A 19,246-nucleotide genomic window follows, 5' to 3' on the forward strand; every position below is an offset into this window, starting at 1 on the left:
AGTCTGCAAAACGCTCGGCGGCAATTTCACAGGCTTCTTCTTCCTCCCCGCAGATGGCACTCGTGGTGGTATTCTCATCGCCTGGCAGGCGGATGTGATCGCTCTTGCCAACCCCATCATTGGCTCTTTCCACGTTTCCGCGACAGTCTCTTCTCTCTCCGGAACAAATACTTGGTGGATCCCGAGTATCTACGGGCCACAATGCGAGCCCGACAAGCTTGCGTTTCTCACGGAGCTTCATAATCTCCACGACTCCATAACAGGGCCATGGCTCATTGGCGGCAACTTCAAGATGATTACTTCCCTTGCGGACAAGAACAATGGTCGCGTCAACCACCGGTCCATGAATCGTTTCCGTTGATACGCGACATCTACCTACATGGCAGGCGTTACACATGGTCTAATGAGCAAGACAACCCCACCCTCGTGCGCAACGAGCAAGTTCTTTGCACGCCAGATTGGGAGACATGCAACCCCAAGCACCTCCTCCACCGCCTCGCTACCGCGGTGTCCGATCACTGCCCGCTCGTTCTCGACTCTGCGCCCCGCGCTCTTGGGCAGCCCCGATTTCGTTTTGAGCGCTTTTGGACCAAAATTGAGGGCTCCCACCAAACTGTCTCGGACGCCTGGAACTCTCAAGCGCATGACCCGGACCCTTTCCGGCGTATTTATGCCAAGCTCAAGGCTACCACACACCCTCTGCGAAGCTGGAGCTCCCGATCTACGGGCAACATCGCCATGCAGCTCCTCGTCTCCCGGGAGCTCATCTACCGTCTTCACGTGGCCCAAGATCACCGCCCTCTCTCCGCGAGCGAAACTTGGCGTCGCCGGGAGCTTAAGCGCAAATACCTCGGCTTGGCTTCCCTCCACCGCTCCCTCGTACGCGAGTGCGCACGCTTCTCCTGACTCAAGGAAGGAGACACCAACACAACCTTCCTGAAAATCCATGCCGCGCATCGTCACCAGAAAAACCGCATCCTCGGCCTTCATCACAAGGGCCTCTACATCACCGACTAAGCTAGCTTGGCCAAAGTGGTGTTCTCCCACTTCTCGGACACCATTGGTTCCTCCATCTCGCGCGAGCACACCATCAATCTTCACGCCTTCGACCACCGCCACTACGATCTCCTGCCTCTTGAGGAGCCGTTCACCGAGGACGAGATTTGGCTCGCCGTCAAGAAGATGCCTACTGGGAAGGCGCCCGGCCCCAACGGGTTCACTGTCGAGTTTCGGCGCTCGTGTTGGGCCATCGTGAAGGATGACATCTGTGCCGCCTTCGACAAGTTATATGCTATGAACGGCACGGGATTCCGAAGCGCTCCTCTCCCTTCTGCCCAAGAAGCAAGATGCGTCTACTATCTCGGACTACCGGCCAATCAGCCTCATACAACTGATTGCCAAACTCTTCGCCAAGGTGCTCTCTCTCCGGCTTGCGCCACGCCTCGGCGACCTCGTCTCCTCAAACCAGAGCGCGTTCATCGCGGGGAGGAGCGTCCACGACAACTTCCTCTTGGTCCAGCAAACCGCGAGGCTGCTTCACAATCTCAAAGCACCGCGCGTTCTTCTGCAGCTGGACATCGCCAAGGCCTTCAACACGGTCTCATGGCCCTTCCTTCTCGAAACCCTACGGCACATTGGCTTTGGCCACCGCTGGTGCGAATGGATCTCAGTTCTCCTCTCCACGACATCCACCCAGGTCCTCATCAACGACAACCCCGGGCCGCCGATATCCCACGCGTAGGGTCTACGCCAGGGTGACCCCGTCTCACCCATGCTCTTCGCCCTGGTCATTGATAAGCTTAACTCGCTGCAACAGCATGCCACGCTTACGGGCATCCTCAAGAGGCTCACCCCACGTCATGTGGCGTCCGGCGTCTCCTTGTTCGCCGATGACATGGTCATCTTCTGCCACACCGATGCCCACGAGCTAGACCCTATCAAGGAGCTCCTCCGATTGTTCGGCAATGCCTCCAAGCTAAGCACCAACTTCCTTAAATGCTCCGCTACGCCAATCCGCTGCGGCAACAATGAGCTCGCCACCATTGGGTCCTCTCTTGCCTGCCCGATTGTGGGCTTCCCTATCAAATACCTCGGCTTGCCGCTCTCGACCCGAAAGGTCTCAGCTTCCATGCTCCTCCCTTTAGTCGACAAGCTCGTGAAGAAGCTCGCTACTTGGAAAGCTTCCCTTCTTTCCCGCGGGGAGCGCCTTGCCCTAGTCCGCCACGTGCTCACAGCCATGCCAATCCACATTCTGCTCGCGTTGGCCTTAAACCCCCTGATTCTCAAAAAGATCAACAGGCTGATCCATGATTTCCTATGGCATGGCAACAAGGATGCGCACGCCGGGTCTTGCATCGTCTCCTGGCAGAAGGTCTGCCGGCCCTTGGAGTTGGGTGGGCTCGCCGTTTGCGATCTTCACCGCACCGGCGTCGCGTTGCGTACGCGCTGGCTTTGGCTCCACGCCACCGACCCCGAGCGCGTGTGGAAGCATCTACATCTCCCCTCCGACCGGGAGGCTTCCGAGCTTTTCCGGGCCTCAACTGCGTGGACGCTTGGCGACAGCAACACTTGCAAATTTTGGCGCGACCACTGGCTCCAAGGGCAGGCATCTCCGAGATAGTGCCTACCCTCTTTTCCCTTATCCCGCGTCAGCGCCGGAACAAGAGACTTGTCCGCGAGGCCCTCTCCAATCGCTGCTGGATCAAGACATCCATGGCAACCTCAGCCCCGTGGCTATCCTTGAGTACGTGGAACTAGGCGTCTTCAACAGATCACCCTCTCTAGCGAGCCGGACCGGCTCTCCTGGAGATGGACCGTCCACGGCACCTACACGGCGAGCTCTGCCTACAAAGCGAAGTTCATCGGTGCCACTACTTCCCCCCACTGGCGCATCATTTGGAAATCTTGGGCTCCCACCAATGCAAAAATCTTCCTGTGGCTGGCCTCCCTCGACCGCTGTGGGACTGCGACAGTAGAGCGAGACACAACCTCCCTCACGACCCCACATGCAAGCTTTGCGACCAAGAGCACGAGACCATCCATCATCTGCTCGCGGGATGCGTCTTCACCCGCACCATCTGGCACGAGGTCCTGGCCTGGTGCCGCATGACCATGCTACCCCTAGACGGCACGCTCAACTTCTTTGAGTGGTGGTCGATCGCCACATCTAGTGTGCCCACCTACCTTCGCAAAGGGCTATGCACCTTGATCATTCTCACTGCTTGGGCCATTTGGAAGCACCGGAATGCGGCACTCTTCGACGTTGCTACCCCATCTCACACGAAGCTTATTGACGACATCAAGCAGGATGCTTTGTTATGTGCCAGAGCCGGCGCAAAAGGGGCTCGAAAGAACACTTCCTGTAGCCTGAACCTTACATTGTAAAGGTTGAGCAACCTCCTCTGCTCAACTTAGCGCCTTCGAGGTCGCCATTCGTGTGTACGGCACCTAAGGACGCTACCCCCGTACCTTCTCACCCTAACCTATCAATGGAATGATACGCAGCCTTTGCGTATTTGGGGGGAAAAACGATATTACTAATACCTCTATCTTGTCAAAGCTGATCATGACACCGCCTTTCGTTCCACAAGGAATACCTTTGACCTGGTTTAGCAAAATAAGACGCATAAACATATTTATATCACAGACTCAACTGGCAAAGAAATACGCCACTCTTTCATTTGGTACCTCAAAAGTTTGAAATAAGCAGACATTATCAGTAAATTAACAACAATTAGTTGAAAAAGAAAGGTAAACTAACTAAGATAAGATTGTAGTGAAACCATAGCTTCATAAATGAAGGCAAAAGAGGGACATTCACTTGCCTGGTCTGTTTGGAGTGTAACCTGTATTGGCTCAAACTGAGTGATGAAAGGAAGCTTCAGGTGATAGCCTAGCAACAGAGACAAAATAAGCAAAGAGACACTCAAACAAAAAAGAGAAAAGAAACACTTGGGAAAAAAAGTACCTGGAGTAGTAATGGTTTTCAAAAGAGCACCTCCTCTCCAGTATACCCCAACATGTCCTTCAGGAACTTGATGTAAAATGCTTGATGGAGCTGAGATTGAAACCTGCAAATATTAACCAATACATGAGCTATTTAACAGTAAGCTCCAAACAGAATGCTTAAATAAGAGAAATAATTTATCTACTATGCAGATATCAATATCCCTTTCTTCTTAGTTTATGTAAACCAATACACATCCTAAATTGCCTACTTGATAAAACAATGAGCTAAGCATATGCATAAGAATAGCACACTCAAATAAACATGAACAGGCAGGAGACAACATTTATGTAAAGCTGGTGAAACATCATAAGGGAAATTGCTGTTTTATGATCAGTCCTCTTAATGCCGTTTTGTACTTGTAAACTAGGGTATTGAAATACATAACTAAAGTGCATATGTTCAAGCTTTTGATAATTTATCTCAAAAACAGATAAATACTTTCTCCGTCCGGAATTAGTTGACGCTCAATACATTCGTTTGAGCGTCAACTAGTTCCGGACGGACCGAGTATTCGACATTGCTTAACAAGGGTAGCAAAATATTTGAGTGATTATTACTGTTTTATAACTCCACTGGACCCTGATGAAAAGGGAACGACAACAGAAAGTGGCCTCTTCCTCTGTTGCCTTGATTCCTCACCTTGGAGGACACATTTGTAATATTGCCATTTTAGGGCAAGGCACAGTAAGCAAGTTGCAGTGCAATACCATCTTTAGATTCTCTTTCACTAAGGTCTGCAAGTGAAGTTCAAATTTAGCTGACCTATTATTTGCTCTGTACGTAATAGTTCTCATCAAATGTGTGACTATTACTTCTTCAAACTATGCATCTATAAAGTACATATAACAGATTCATGCTTTCTATCTCATTATAACAAAGTAGCATCTATTTCTATTAAAGAAAGGCATATTTTTGACTTTATTGACTTTCTACAACAACAACAACAAAGCCTTTCAGTCCCAAATAAGTTGGGGTAGGCTAGAGTTGAAACCCACAAGATCTCGAAACCTAGTCATGGTTCTGGAACGTGGATAGCTAACTTCCATGCACCCCTGTCCATGGCTAGCTCTTTGGTGATATTCCAGTCCTTCGGGTCTCTCTTTACAGACTCCTTCCATGTCAAGTTTGGTCTAACCCAACCTCTCTTGACATTATCAGCACGACTTAATCTTCCACTATGTGCTGCCGCTTCTGGTGCCTGCATTGTATGTCCACATCATCTCAGACGATGTTGGACAAGCTTCTCTTCAATTGGTGCTACCTCAGCTATCATGTAATCATCCTTCCGGACCTGATCCTTTCATGTGTGGCCACATATCCATCTCAGTATGCGCATCTCTGCTACACCTAACTGTTGGACATGTTGCCTTTTAGTTGGCCAACATTCTGTGCCATACTCGAAGTGATGTCCTATCTAACCTACCTTGTAGCTTTTGTGGCATTCCCTTGTCACTTTATTAACTTTCTCCTTATGATTAATAAGGCATAATCTTACAGATGAGGTACTACTAGTCCTTACTCACACTGGACTACCGAAACTTTTATGGTTTTATTAACAAATAGACCAGGAGATCAAAGATATACTTCTCCTTATAATTAATCACAGTTTAAAATATTGGCCAGTTAATCGGCATATCGGACAGTTAATCATGTCTTGGCCACCTGCTGATATGAAAACCACCTATTCATGGCATTAACCGGGTGGGCCGATTTATCAGACTGAAAAGCCGATTAATTGGCTGTCAGACCAAATAATCGGCTGGGCCGATTAACTGCCTAGGCAATTTGGAGCCAACTTCTCCCACAGCCACCCACGCATTAGGTTAGACAAAGGGTCGATTAACTCGTTGTCCCTCACACTCGTGTAGGAGTAGCCGAGGGCACCATCCCCTCACCGAGCAGCCACCGGCAACGTCCTTCACAAAGTAGCAGCAGCAACTAGTTTAGCTGATAGATGGATTGACTAGCCCACAGCTAGCTCAGCTGGAGGCGGATTGTTGTTGTTTGGACGAGGCAACACATATACCTCACTCTGTTTGCTGCCTTGTCCAAACAACAAGAATGTTGTCAGTTGCCACTTTGTGGGAAAAAAAGGAAAAGGTTGCCTCCCTTGTTACATTACGGTGGACAGTAGCATATTTATCCATTAATTACAATGCACGTTGTTGTGTAGCCTAGGATATATATAGATATGGCCGTAGTTAACCTACCGATAAATGGGTTACCAAGAAATTCAGTTAATAGATTGATTCATCGATTAATCCCTGGGGCGCAGGGCGGGCCCCGAACACAATCACCCTATCATTGAGTTCTGGAGCAGCTCTCCGGCTCATGTATCTCGGGCTGCTGGGCAGACCTTACTCAAAAGGGAGCGAGTGATACACAGGGGTGGTTCCATGCCAACAGAGACAGAGCAGAGAGAACTAGATAGCTATTACATTAATCCACATAACTCCTGGCCGAGCAGGCCACCAATCCGAGTGTTCCGCAGCGACCACCCGGGGGGCATCAAACGTCTTGAGAGTAGACGGTGCTCATGGTGCCTCGTCCAGACAAGTAACCCAGAAAGAGGAAGCATGAGAGCCCCCGAGCCCTAATGCGAGACAGGGTGCTCGGGGCGCCACCCCAATCTACGACTTACTGAGTTCAAATGACAAAAGGAGCGGCGAGGCTCGTCAGTCCATGCTTCTTGTGCCGATGTTCCTTCTTCCTTAGTCGGGCGATGCCAATTATGCGACAACATTTGACTCCTCAAAGCCGAGGTCATCCCCCGGGCTCTGTGGTTGTTGTCATCGTCGTGGTCGCGGTTGCGGCGAGGTTGTTCCTGACCCCGACCACCGCGCCCGCGGTCTCCTCCACGATCACGGGCACCGCGACCTTCCTCACGCTTCCGGCAGCTGGGGTCATCGTGGTCGCCCTCGCGACACCCCCGACGATGATCCCCAATGAAGTTATGGACCTCCTGACAGTTCTCAAGGCCTTGCCCGAGCGATGAAGAGGACACGACTTACCTGCACCTTCCTCGATGGCTTCGACCTTCTCCTTGACGGCCTCCAGCGCACCCCACTGCGGCTTGGGGCTCTGTCGCCATGACGAGCTCGGCATTCCACTTCTTCGCCTTCTTAGTGGTATAGATGACGGCATGCGGGGAGACCTTGGGGATCGTGTTGCGGACCTAGAAGAAACGTTGAATGAAACGTTGTAGCATCTCCCCCTTCTTTTGCTTGACGGCATGGAGAGTCCATGTCGGGGCGCACGAAGGCGCCCTGGAAGTTGGCCACGAACTGGCGCTGAGGTCGTCCCACAAATCCACGAAGCACAGTGGGAGGTTCATAAAGCCAACGTCGGGCGATCCCTGAGGACATCCCTGCCAACCCGGAAAACTAGCCAGGAGGTCTTCCCGAGAAGGTGCACAAGCCTGCGAGCATGCTCGGGTGGAGTCCCCGGGGGTTTGTTATGCCCGGGCTGCGCATGTGCATAGGCCCCGAGCACCCAACTCCGGGGCCACGCTGGGCCGAGTTCAGCCCATGCCATGGATCCAAGGGACCCCGTCCCATGTATCTCTAACAGTGTGGCACTTGCAGGTTTTTACAAAAAAAATGACTATTAGTTGGGTTTTAAAAAATTTGTTTTCTTAGGTTTTTGTAGAACTGGATTATACTTATCCACGATTTGGTTAGATAGCCCAAACAAGTTTTTAGGTGGTTACACCAGATATCACGTTTTAAGAAATCCAGTTCTACACAATCCCTGTATCATCCCCATTGAGGTGTGGGAAGGCCTCGAGGTCATAGCGATAGTATGGCTAACCAAGCTTTTCAACCTCATTTTTCGGGCAAACAAGATGCCAGAAGAATGGAGACGAAGCATATTAGTACCAATTTTCAAGAACAAGGGGGATGTTCAGAGTTGTACTAATTACCGTGGAATTAAGCTGATGAGCCATACAATGAAGCTATGGGAGAGAGTCATTGACCACCGCTTAAGAAGAACGACAAGCGTGACCAAAAATCAGTTTGGTTTCATGCCTGGGAGGTCGACCATGGAAGCCATTTTCTTGGTACTTATGGAGAGATACAGGGAGCAAAAGAAGGACTTGCATATGGTGTTCATTGACTTGGAGAAGGCCTATGATAAAATACCGCGGAATGTCATGTGGTGGGCCTTGGAGAAACACAAAGCCCAGCAAAGTACATTACCCTCATCAAGGACATGTACGATAATGTTGTGACAAGTGTCCGAACAAGTGATGTCGACACTCATGACTTCCCGATTAAGATAGGACTGCATCAGGGGTCAGTTTTGAGCCCTTATCTTTTTGCCTTGGTGATGGATGAGGTCACAAGGGATATACAAGGAGATAGTATGCTCTTTGCGGATGATGTGGTGCTAGTTGACAATAGTCGGACGGGGTCAATAGGAAGTTAAGAGTTATGGAGACAAACCTTGGAATCGAAAGGTTTTAGGCTTAGTAGAACTAAAACCGAGTACATGAGGTGCGGGTTCAGTACTACTAGGCGCGAGGAGGAGGTGAGCCTTGATGGGCAGGTGGTGCCTCAGAAGGACACCTTTCGATATTTGGGGTCAATATTGCAGAAGGATGGGGGTATTGATGAAGATGTGAACATCGCATCAAAGCCGGATGGATGAAGTGGTGCCAAGATTCTGGCATTCTCTGTAACAAGAGAGTGCCACAAAAGCTAAAAGGCAAGTTCTACAGGACGGCAGTTCAACCCACAATGTTGTATGGCGCTAAGTGTAGGCCGACTAAAAGGCGACATGTTCAACAGTTAGGTGTGGCGGAGATGCGCATGTTGAGGTGAATGTGTGGCCACACGAGGAAGGACCGAGTCCGGAATGATGACATACGAGATAGAGTTGGGGTAGCACCAATTGAAGAGAAGCTTGTCCAACTTTGTCTGAGATGGTTTGGGCATATTCAGCATAGGCCTCCAGAAGCTCCAGTGCATAGCGGACGGCTAAAGCATGCGGATAATGTCAAGAGAGGTTGGGGTAGACCAAATTTGACATGGAAGGAGTCCGTAAAGATAGATCTAAAGGATTGGAGTATCACCAAAGAACTAGCTATGGACAGGGGTGCGTGGAAGCTTGCTATCCATGTGCCAGAACCATGAGTTGATCGCGAGATCTTATGGGTTTCGCCTCTAGCCGACTCCAACTTGTTTGGGACTAAAGGCTTCGTTGTTGTTGTTGTTGTTTATGTGTTGGACAATTTAAAGTTTAATTAGGAAAAGTATTAAGTCTATATACACCCTTGTCAAAATATCATGTGGTAATGAGCGTTTGCTGGAAATCCTTGTTTTCAATTAACCAAGAGGTTTCTAAACAATCTGAAAGAAAATGGCAAATGTTGGAGATGGTATTTCCTATGTCAGATACAAATCAATCAATCTGCCAGATACAGAAAAGACAATACTTCGCCAAATAGTGGAAACACAATTCAGTGATTATTTGTCTTTCATGTGTCTAGTGACCGTAGTTCGGTCAAATCCCGAAACTTTGCAGAGATGTAGCCCTATATCTCATTATTATTTGGAACTTCCAAAGACTTATATGCATGATTTTAACGGACTTTACACCAATTTGAAGTTTCACAAGATACACTACCTTATGTCTGTACAATCTGCAATGTACTCCATAGCTGACTTGGTTTTGCATTAGTGACCTGCCAACTATCCCTCAAATAAATTTTCTATTGAGTAGAAGAAAGGTGCTTAGAACAACATAGATGATCAAGAGAATTGTTTTAGTGTTCAAAACTAGAATAGCTAAACAGGTTTCTCCCACATTGAATGATTAGCAACTGATTAGGGAATATAACCCTAAGGCTATAATCTGTTTAGAAAGAGATGTAATAATCTAGCTACCCCTGTGTACTAAGACTGTGAGTGTCACTCATGTTGTTAGGACATCAGAAGAAGGATGGTGCAATTGTTCAATGTGACTAGTTGATCGAATGGTTGGTAAACCCAATAGTAAGCAAACGGAACTGTCTTTAGTACTTGTAGTCCTCTCATATATATCACATAAAAAAGGAAGAACATGTGTGTCTTACAGAAGCAACAGCAACAGGGAAGAGGAGAAAATGAACAACATTTCACTCTTTTAATTGCATACCTACCAGCTTATATGGTGAAATAAAATTTAGAAAGATGCTCTAATCAGCAATCTCCAAACAAGACGAACAAACATCCAAACTCGTCTTAGCAAACGGGTTGTAGGATTCTATATAAGCATCACATATGTACCAAATGCAATCCCTTACATCCAGCACAAACGTCAAATCATTTTTTACACAGTATCAGCAACCCACAAGACCCACAAGGGAACCAATTCGGCACCAGCAGCCCTGATGTACTAAACCTAAACCCGCAACAAAATAGCAACCTACCGATGCCCAACCAGCCAAACCCCGCAAGGAAGGACCGGACCAACACATACTTACCAGAAGTCCAAAACCCCAGTGCGCGCGCACACACAAATACACACACACCGCGACCGAACATTAATCCCCTCTACCATCAGATATGCTTAAGGAAAGCGGGGAGGACTTGTGGGTCACCAGGAGGAAGCAGACGGCGATGAAGATGACGACGCCGAGAGCGAGGGGGTCGGAGCCGGGAGGGGGCGGCTGACGACCGCGAAACTGCTGCTGGGATAGTGATGGCGACGGCGTAGGCAGGCGCTGGCGCGGCGTGGACTCGGCAGTGACGTCTGACATCGGGAGAGGATAGTTCGCGATCTCAGATTAGGGTTCTGGGCTCGGCGATGGGCAAACCGGGCAGAGGGACGAAGAAGGAACCAAAGTTTTTTTTTTCGAAGGAAAACATAAGTAATGCATTACGATATTGTACATGGCATATCGCCAATTACAACGTCAGATACAAACGCAGGAAAATGGCCTAGCCATGTCTCTATGCAGCCATTCCCCATGTCAACTTCATGCGCTGCTAAAATATGTGCAAGCAACGTTACTAAACTACATCAACAACATTCAGTCCTACTTTCATTTGGAATTTTACATCCCTGAATATAGTTCCTAATTCAGCAAGATCATAGTCTCCGCTCGCCACGCCTTGTTTTAGGATCATAGAGCCTGTTTCGAGAATTACTTTCTAGCAACCCATTTGCGATGCGATCATCTTTGATTGCTGGAGAGCTAGAGCTTCAGCATGCAATGGGTTGGAAACATGCTCCATATCTGCTCCTGCTGCTATCAATACGTTTCTGATCATGAAGCCTCAGCCTCCTGATTTTGATGCTTCCCTGAAGGCTCCATCAACATTTATTTTCAGTATTCCAGCACGGGGTGGCTTTCATTTTTTTATGTCTCCTCAACTAGCTTCTTTGCCTGTGGCTTGTCCTTCAAATTAGCACTCAAGTGATAAGTAATGGATGAGGATATTTCATCTACAGTCAAGGTTGCATCTCCTTTATTTGCCTTATTCCTTTCATGCCACCACAACCATAAAAGAAAGCGTGAGATTGTGACGTGCTGGTCTTTCGCACGGGCAAGCAGGTGCCGGGAGGTGCGCAAACTCCTCCAGTTGATCTATGTCGATCCAAATAATAATAATAATAATAATAATAATCTACTCCCTCCATTTCTAAATATTTGTCTTTTTAGAGATTTCAACAAGTGACTACATACAAAGCAAAAGGAGTGAATCTACACTTTAAAATATGTCTATATACATCTATATGTGATAGTTCATTTGAAATCTCTAAAAGGCAAATATTTAGAAACGAAGGAAGTATGTAACAAATAGTTATAAATGGATAAAAATTCTTTACGGACCTTTGTTATATGTTTACTTATCGCGTCTAGCGAGCAGCCATTGGCTCGCTAGCGCTCTGTGACAGCCGGTGATTTTTGGTAAGCATTTGTCTCATTGTTTTTATTAGGAAAGATTTTCTGATCCCAACTACTTAAAAAGGAAATAGCCCACTAACATGCGTATTAAATGGTCCACATGCATCCGACTGCGTCCTCTTTTACTCCATGTGCGTGGATGACTTTCTATTATCTCTACTCCTAATGTCTGAGTTGGTTGAATAGTACGGTTTATTTTTGTCCCGCCACTTTCAGCCGTTTTTTCGCTGGGTTTTTTGGTCCCCTTCCCCACCCCACCCCATCCCACGCAGGCAAAAAAAAAAAACCCACCCCGGCACAAAAAAGCTCCTCCTGATCCCCTCTCAGATCTCCCTGCCGCCGACTCTTCGTAACCGCCGCCCACGTACGAACTCCCTCTCCCCACATCGACGCCCTCCCACTAGGCTTGCCGTTGTCATGCCCTTCACCACCGCGTCCTCATGCCTCGAGGCCATCCCCAACATCGTCGTGCGCGTCGAGCTCCTCTGCTCCGCCCAGATCTCTTCAACCCTTTCCCTCTCTCCTCTGCTCCGTGTCCTCGTGCCTCAAGGCCATCTCCAACCTTCCCGACCGTGGTGGCGTTAGGCGAGCAGCACGCAGCGGCATCTGCCCCTGGCACAACTCATCCATCCTCAACCAGGTAATTAGCCCTACACGCATGTTCATAACTGCACACACGTATGCCTTTGAATCCTACTGATTTTCCATCGACCACAAATCCCTCGAGGACACGGCGCTCCTCTCCCGAACGAGGTCGATCCGCTCCTCCTCCTCTCCCGAGGATACGCAGCCGCCGCCGCCGATCCGGGCAGACGCTGCCATCGTGGATCACGTGAACGCCGCCGCCGACTGCCGCCGCGGACCTCCCAGGGCGCACGAGATCGCCGCCGCCGACCTCACGGGGGAGGGGCGAGCGATCTCGCCGCCGCCGACCTCACAGGGAAGACGCCCTCTCATCTCGCCGCCGCCAACCTCACATGGAAGACGGATCTCGTCGCCGCGGATCTGACATGACAGGGGAGGACCAAGTAAGAATCTGTCCTCACTTCTAGTGGTTTGGTTCATCTCTGTATCTGATGCATTGTTGTATGCAGTTTGCTAAGATCTATCTAGAAAGGACCACAACATTTAAGGAAAAAATTCCTCGTTATAATGGGAAACAAAGTCATGAAGACACTTGCTATTATGGTAGAATTTGATATTTTATTTCTGTGCAAAATGACGGCAATATAATGTTTCTTTTATACATGATGCAGCTGGTGAAATAGCTGCAGAATTACAGGTACGGTGATGGAAATCCTGTGGCACCATTCCTATCTTAAGATGGGAATTACTCAGGTATGACTCATTAAATTATGGGTGAGGTTTTAAACTTTTTTCTTTACTGATAATTAATGAAACAAGCATATAGTTTCTAGATTCAGATATATATACTAGAAGAAGTTTGATGAGAAGTATCATTTCTCTTGTCAGTTTACTTCTGATATAATCACTATGATCAATGATGATTTCATAATCACCAACACGTAGCACGAAATCACTGGAAGGTTTCTTCTATTTTGCCTTGTTGGCCAGACCATTTTTTCTCTGTGGTTTCATCTTGGTTAACTAATTTGCTCACATGTAGTAGCATGCTACTTAGGTATGCATGAAAACTATATGCCTGTTTCATTAATTATTTAATACCAGGGTAGCATGTTGTTGCATTGTGAAGTCTTGCATTGGTTCCGATCATACATCAGTATTATTGACAAGACGCTCACACTTAATTCTTACATTTCCTTGGTATGTGGAAAAAAAGCAGATGCACAGTACGAGAGCCATACTGCTTTTACTCTTCCTAGCATGTACCGAGTTTTCCATGGGATTGAAATTTTTGATCCAAAATTCTATATATTTTGCATTCATTGAAAAGACCAAACGACTCACTGCTCTTCATGGTTGACCCAGAGCAAAGCGATGAACACATGTGCGAACTCTTTGCTATATTGTTGGACATCGTTTACAAAGCATTTTGAGTGATTATATAGTTGCACGTCTTGTAGATTTCACTTTTCATTACCATGAAATGATTGGATGATGTCTTTCCTGCATAATTTTGGGGATATTACTAGCATGATCCTGCAAATAGTATTGACATGTGCCTCTTTCTGATGATAATTACTGTTCTTTGCAGTGGACATCTGGATGACCGAACGAAACCAATTCTCTTCTCCATGGCAAGACTTGACCGAGTTAAAAATATGACAAATTGTGACCAATTTTTCTGTCTCTGCTCTCTTGCATTATTTTCATATTCATATGTTTATCTCCAGGTGAGTTCATATGTATACTTTTCGCTTGTTCTCTGTCCATCACAAATGTAAGTGCTTGATGTAACATTTCCTACGACTTACTGTTATTCCTTATCCTTCTTATGGGCGCCGACCTCCCCACTACCAGATCAAAGCCAGAGTGAAGGCGAAGATCTGGCGAAGGAGGTAGTATCCGCCTCTTCGGAGACTTACTCCGCTCCGTCCTGCAACACGTGAAGAGCTAGCTCGGAAGGCTTCCATTCTTGCAGAGGTTTTCTCCAATCTTTAATGGTAAAGATTTTTGTGGTAGGAATCTCATTTTCATTATTGGTTATTGTCTTGAACCTGAAACATTTGATTGCATCTTTGTTGCTTGCTTCTTCAAACATGAGCATATGATGGAACAGTCTGAAGGTTAATTCAAATGTAGTGAAAGTTTGAAGGTCAATGGGTTTTCCATATTAAACTTTCAAACAAACCATTCATCGACGTCGTGGGATTCACCTCCGCCAATGACCATCACCACCACGACGCCGCCTACGCGATGTCGCCTGAGGTGAATGAGTAGCAGCCCACGACGCATGCGCGGTGGGTGGCTCATCCGAGCTGATGCGCCCACTGCAGCGTTCCCAGCAGCAAGAAGTGTGCCGCGTGCAAGCTTATGTAGTACTGGTGCGCCCCCTCCCCCTCCATGTCGCTTGCTTGATATATAGCAATACGCTTGTCTTGCACTGCCACTGATTTCCTGTGGACATCAAACAACGAGAAGGTTGTTTTTCAAGAGGCTTATGACTGGTTTGATCAGAAAAAACTGGAGTTCATCTTTACTGTATTTTTATTTTGGTACACAGGAAAGCCTCCACCTATGATTGGTTTTATCATAAAAACTGGTTAGATATCGCCGCTGGCGTGGTCACTTTTCCCCACTACCGAAAGCTCTGCGCCGCTAACAGAACGCCCCACCAGTCTCCACCTCCGTTGGCGCCGTCGAGAGCCTCGACTATGAGGAGCAGGTACGCTCTATGCAGCTATAATTCTTGGCCCTTCTGTTCGTACATGATTTTTTTACTATTATGTGCAGACCCGAGTTTCTTATGTTTGCTTGTAATGCCCTTCCTTGTCGAATGGATAGCTCTCATCTTGTTGCCCGCGTGGATCCTAATATGTTGTGATGCTATGCTAGGAAACATATGTGATGATAATCATGAGAAAAAGATTGTTAGTCATAACTATCCATATGTGCTAGATCAGATTAGTGTCTAACAATATGGATTTTTTGGGGTGCTAAATCATACACAACAATTTTTTGGGTGTGCTAGATTAGATTAATATCTAGATATATGTTTAACACAATTAATGGAAGCGAAATCTAAAGTTCAGTTTCAGTTCTTTTCGTGTGTTTCAGGTTTTGCAACTAAGAGCTGATCATACCTATCTTGCCCCCATTATCCAGGTTAGCCGCAAGGGACTCCTGATTTTAAATACGTTGTTTGCTGTTGCATTGCAGGTCCTTCAGGTTCGGTGTGGCAACTTTTTCGTGATAACATTTTGAGATTTCTCCACCAATCGGCAAAATTTGGTGCTTATAAATAGGTTAGTTGACTCCCTTCTTCGCAGTCTTTTGGGTTTTTTGGTCTGATTATTCAAGTTGGTCGGATGCTTCACGGTTTATTTCGGCGAATCTGTGGAGTGCTTGTAAGTGGAAAGTTGGACACATGCATGATAGATTTGCTGATTACACCTTCAGTTTAATAGTCATGGGTTAGTCCCTTCGCATTCATTTAGTTTTTAGTTAGCACATTGACAACATATGCGTGTGTGAGCTGATTGATGCATTTGTTAGGAGCAATACTGTTCAATATTTTTGCATGTGCCACTATAACTTAGCATTAGTTTCCCCGAATGTCAAATATAAAAATATGTAACATAGTTTGAAGAACAAATTCTCATTTTTGCATTTCAGTTCCAGGTTTAATGGTTATGTTTCTAACACACTAATGATAGTTAATGCCATTCACATTGCATTAACATTCTATGGTGGTATTTTTTTATGAATGAGGTAGTTAATTAATGTAATGACAAATTATTGGTGAGGGACCTACTATAATTTAATTAGTTGCCTCCGTCAGTTGCTTCATATAAATGTAGTATAAACACATGCTTTTTACTCGTGGATTATGTTTCAACCAACAAATCTCTTTGCATTTGGTCCAGAAGTTTCCATATGTATCTCTTATTTGGGGCGAACTTGGTCTGAAGGGAAAACATTATTATGCATTGTTGTTGTGGTCAAGGATTATGTAAACAAAATTCAATTTCATTGAAGTAGTTATTCATGTTGAAAGTCAATGTTCCTCTCTTGCAACTTTGAGAGCTTTTATATTTTGTCTTCCGATCAAAGTTGGTCTAATGGAAAAGTTTGGCAATAGCTCATTGGCTTGCTTACAAGAAAATCAACTAGGATACTCACTATGTTGTGCTGGGATATTGGATTCAATGACTAGAGACTGTTAGTAGTTCCAACATAATATGAGGTCCTTGTAGTTCACTGATACGTCTTCAACGTATTTATAATTTATGAAGTATTCATGCTGTTATTTTATCATTCTTGGATGTTTACAATCATTTTATAGCAACTTTATATCAATTTTTGGGACTTAACCTATTGACCCAGTGCCAGTTGTTGTTTTTTGCTTGTTTTTCACATCGCAGAAAATCAATACCAAACGGAGTCCAAATGCCACGAAACTTCATGGAGATTTTTTATGGACCAGAAGACCAATAGTGGGCCAAATAAGCACCTGGGGGTGCCCCGAGGGGGGCACAACTAATCGGGAGCCAGTTCCGGCACCTTGCTGGAGGGGGAAATCATCACTGGTGGTCATCTTCATTATTCCGGCGGCCACCACGATAAGGAGGGAGTAGTCCACCCTCGGTGTTGAGGGTTTGTACCAGTAGCTATGTGTTTAATCTCTCTCTCGTGTTCTATATCATGGGCTTTGTTAATATAGATGGATTATATGATGTTTCTCCCCTCTACTTTTGTTGTGATTAATTGAATCTTTACCCTTTGAAGTTTTGTCTTGTCGGATTGAATATTCAAATATGAGAACACATGATGTATGTCTTGCAGTATGATTACTTGAGGTATGATTACTTGAGGTGACAATGGGGTATCGTATTGATTCACTTGATATATGTTATGGCACTCAACTTGCGGATTCCCGAGGTGACATTTGTGTAATCTATGCATAGGGGTTGATGCATGTTTTTATTATCTTTTCTTGATAAAAACTTTGGGGTTTCTTTTTGTAGTTCTTTGTGTGGATTGAGTATTATGAATATGAATTTGTTTTGGTGTTATTTTAGTACGAACTCTTGATTAGATCGACCGGAAAGAATAGCTTGCGTTATTTTAGTACGAACTCTAGGATAGATCGAACGGAAAGAATAGCTTTGAGGTGGTTTCGTACCATATAAACAATTTCTATCTTTTGTTCTCTGCTAATAGGAACTCGGGAGTGATTATTTATTGCACTTTGAGGGATAATCATATGATCCAACTATGTTAGCATTGTTGAGAGGTTGCACTAGCGAAAGTATGGACCCTAGGCCTTGTTTTCAAGCATTGCAATACCGTTTTTGTGCCCGTTTACTACCTGTTACCTTGCTGTTTTTATTTATTCAGATTATAAAAGTATATTTCTATCATCCATATTTACACTTTTATCACCATCTCTTCGCCGAACTAGTGCACCTATACAATTTGCCATTGTATTGGGTGTGTTGAGGACACAAGAGATTTCTTACATTTGGTTGCAGGGTCGTTTGAGAGAGACCATCTTCATCCTAGACCTCTCACGGGTTGATAAACCTTAGGTCATCCATTTGAGGGAAAATTTCTACTGTCCTACAAAACTCTGCGCTTGGAGGCCCAACACGTATCTATAAGAATAAAGTTGCGTAGTAGACATCATTCACAAGCGTGCTAGGGAATGCAAATGTGATATTTGTAATACCCACTATGTTGTCATGAACAGAGAAAGGCCATAGTTGTGTGCAATGATCGTTAAAGTGGTTACCATGCCGAGAGCAAAACATATTGGTAAACATCATCTTATTAATTATTGTTGGTTTTATATGATCACTTTTGATGAAATTGCCTAATACTTGATTGTTGTGTTTCTAATTAGACACACTCTGTGACTGCCCTGGGTAGGGTGTTGTTTGATCAAGCTAATGCAGTTGCACTTGAGATGAAGGAATGGTAAATAGAAGACACTAATTATAAATACCTTACCATGTACTTCCTCCGTTCACTATTATAAGGTGTTTTAACTTTTTCAGATTCGGGTGTATATAGACGCAATTTAGTGTGTTGTTCACTCATTTCAGTATTTATGTAGTCCATATTAAAATATTCAAAACATCTTATATTTGTGAATGGAGGGAGTAGACATTGTATATGAAAATATACAGTAACTACGATCAATAATTTACTATGCCATTTACGATCACCAATGATATCACTAGATGACTTTTTTCATGGCATTCAGAGAATAAATATCCTAGGAGTTGACCACAGCTGGAGGGGCCTCAATCCTTTTGCGCCGAGAAAAGTAGATGGGGTCTGCCCAAAATCTTTTGAGCTATGTATTAGGGGAGTAGTTGAAATATTTTGTGTTGCCATGATTCCTATATGGTTGGAGGTAGGTGTTTTGCTGAAGTAGTTCCTAAACTGTAACCTATATGGTTCCAAGCCCCTAATTTCATATGTAATAGTTTGCCACGCAATTGTGTAATACAACATCTTGGAATATATTTTCTAAGGGAACAAGATCATCCATGTTTTTTCTATCATTAATGGATATAAATAGACATGCTCCCTGAGATGACCGGTCATGCAATAGATAGCACCTGCATAAAAAGGCGTCCAGGTGTTATCTATACTAGATGATGCCCCGCGTGTTGCTGCGGGACAGAATGCGTAAATACATATTAGTAGAATTAGAGACAAAACAATTATAAAATATTAAACAACATGGAAAT

The 19,246-nt window shown here is 45.5% G+C and overlaps 1 protein-coding gene and 1 long non-coding RNA gene across 8 annotated transcripts in view; one reads left to right on the forward strand and one right to left on the reverse strand.

Moving 5' to 3' along the window:
* The window catches only part of LOC123097279 (erlin-2-B), a 17,195-nt gene extending 6,239 nt beyond the window's left edge, over nt 1-10,956 (reverse strand). The window contains exons 1-4 of one of the 4 annotated variants that reach the window (XM_044518982.1): nt 10,593-10,956; nt 3,968-4,070; nt 3,825-3,892; nt 3,544-3,603 (exon numbers count right to left, since the gene is read on the reverse strand). In XM_044518982.1, coding sequence (XP_044374917.1) covers nt 3,544-3,603; nt 3,825-3,892; nt 3,968-4,070; nt 10,593-10,751 — 390 coding nt within the window. In that variant the 5' untranslated portion in view covers nt 10,752-10,956. The remainder of the gene's footprint in view (nt 1-3,543; nt 3,604-3,824; nt 3,893-3,967; nt 4,071-10,592) is intronic. The other 3 variants (XM_044518984.1, XM_044518985.1, XM_044518983.1) reach the window with 3 other exon arrangements.
* A 1,268-nt stretch (nt 10,957-12,224) lies between these two features.
* Nucleotides 12,225-17,386, forward strand: LOC123097280 (uncharacterized). 4 transcript variants are annotated; one of them, XR_006446970.1, is made up of 8 exons: nt 12,225-12,931; nt 13,160-13,241; nt 14,080-14,218; nt 14,346-14,869; nt 15,049-15,210; nt 15,584-15,602; nt 15,705-15,790; nt 16,910-17,004. It is a non-coding gene; the product is annotated as an uncharacterized lncRNA (long non-coding RNA). The 4 variants fall into 4 exon arrangements; XR_006446968.1 differs by lacking the exon at nt 15,584-15,602 and having other exon boundaries at nt 12,226-12,543; nt 12,631-12,931; nt 16,910-16,969; XR_006446967.1 differs by lacking the exons at nt 15,584-15,602; nt 16,910-17,004 and adding an exon at nt 16,878-16,896 and having other exon boundaries at nt 12,226-12,931.
* Nucleotides 17,387-19,246: the final 1,860 nt, after the last annotated feature.

This window comes from Triticum aestivum, chromosome 4D (assembly GCF_018294505.1).
Source record: "Triticum aestivum cultivar Chinese Spring chromosome 4D, IWGSC CS RefSeq v2.1, whole genome shotgun sequence".
NCBI lineage: Eukaryota > Viridiplantae > Streptophyta > Magnoliopsida > Poales > Poaceae > Triticum > Triticum aestivum.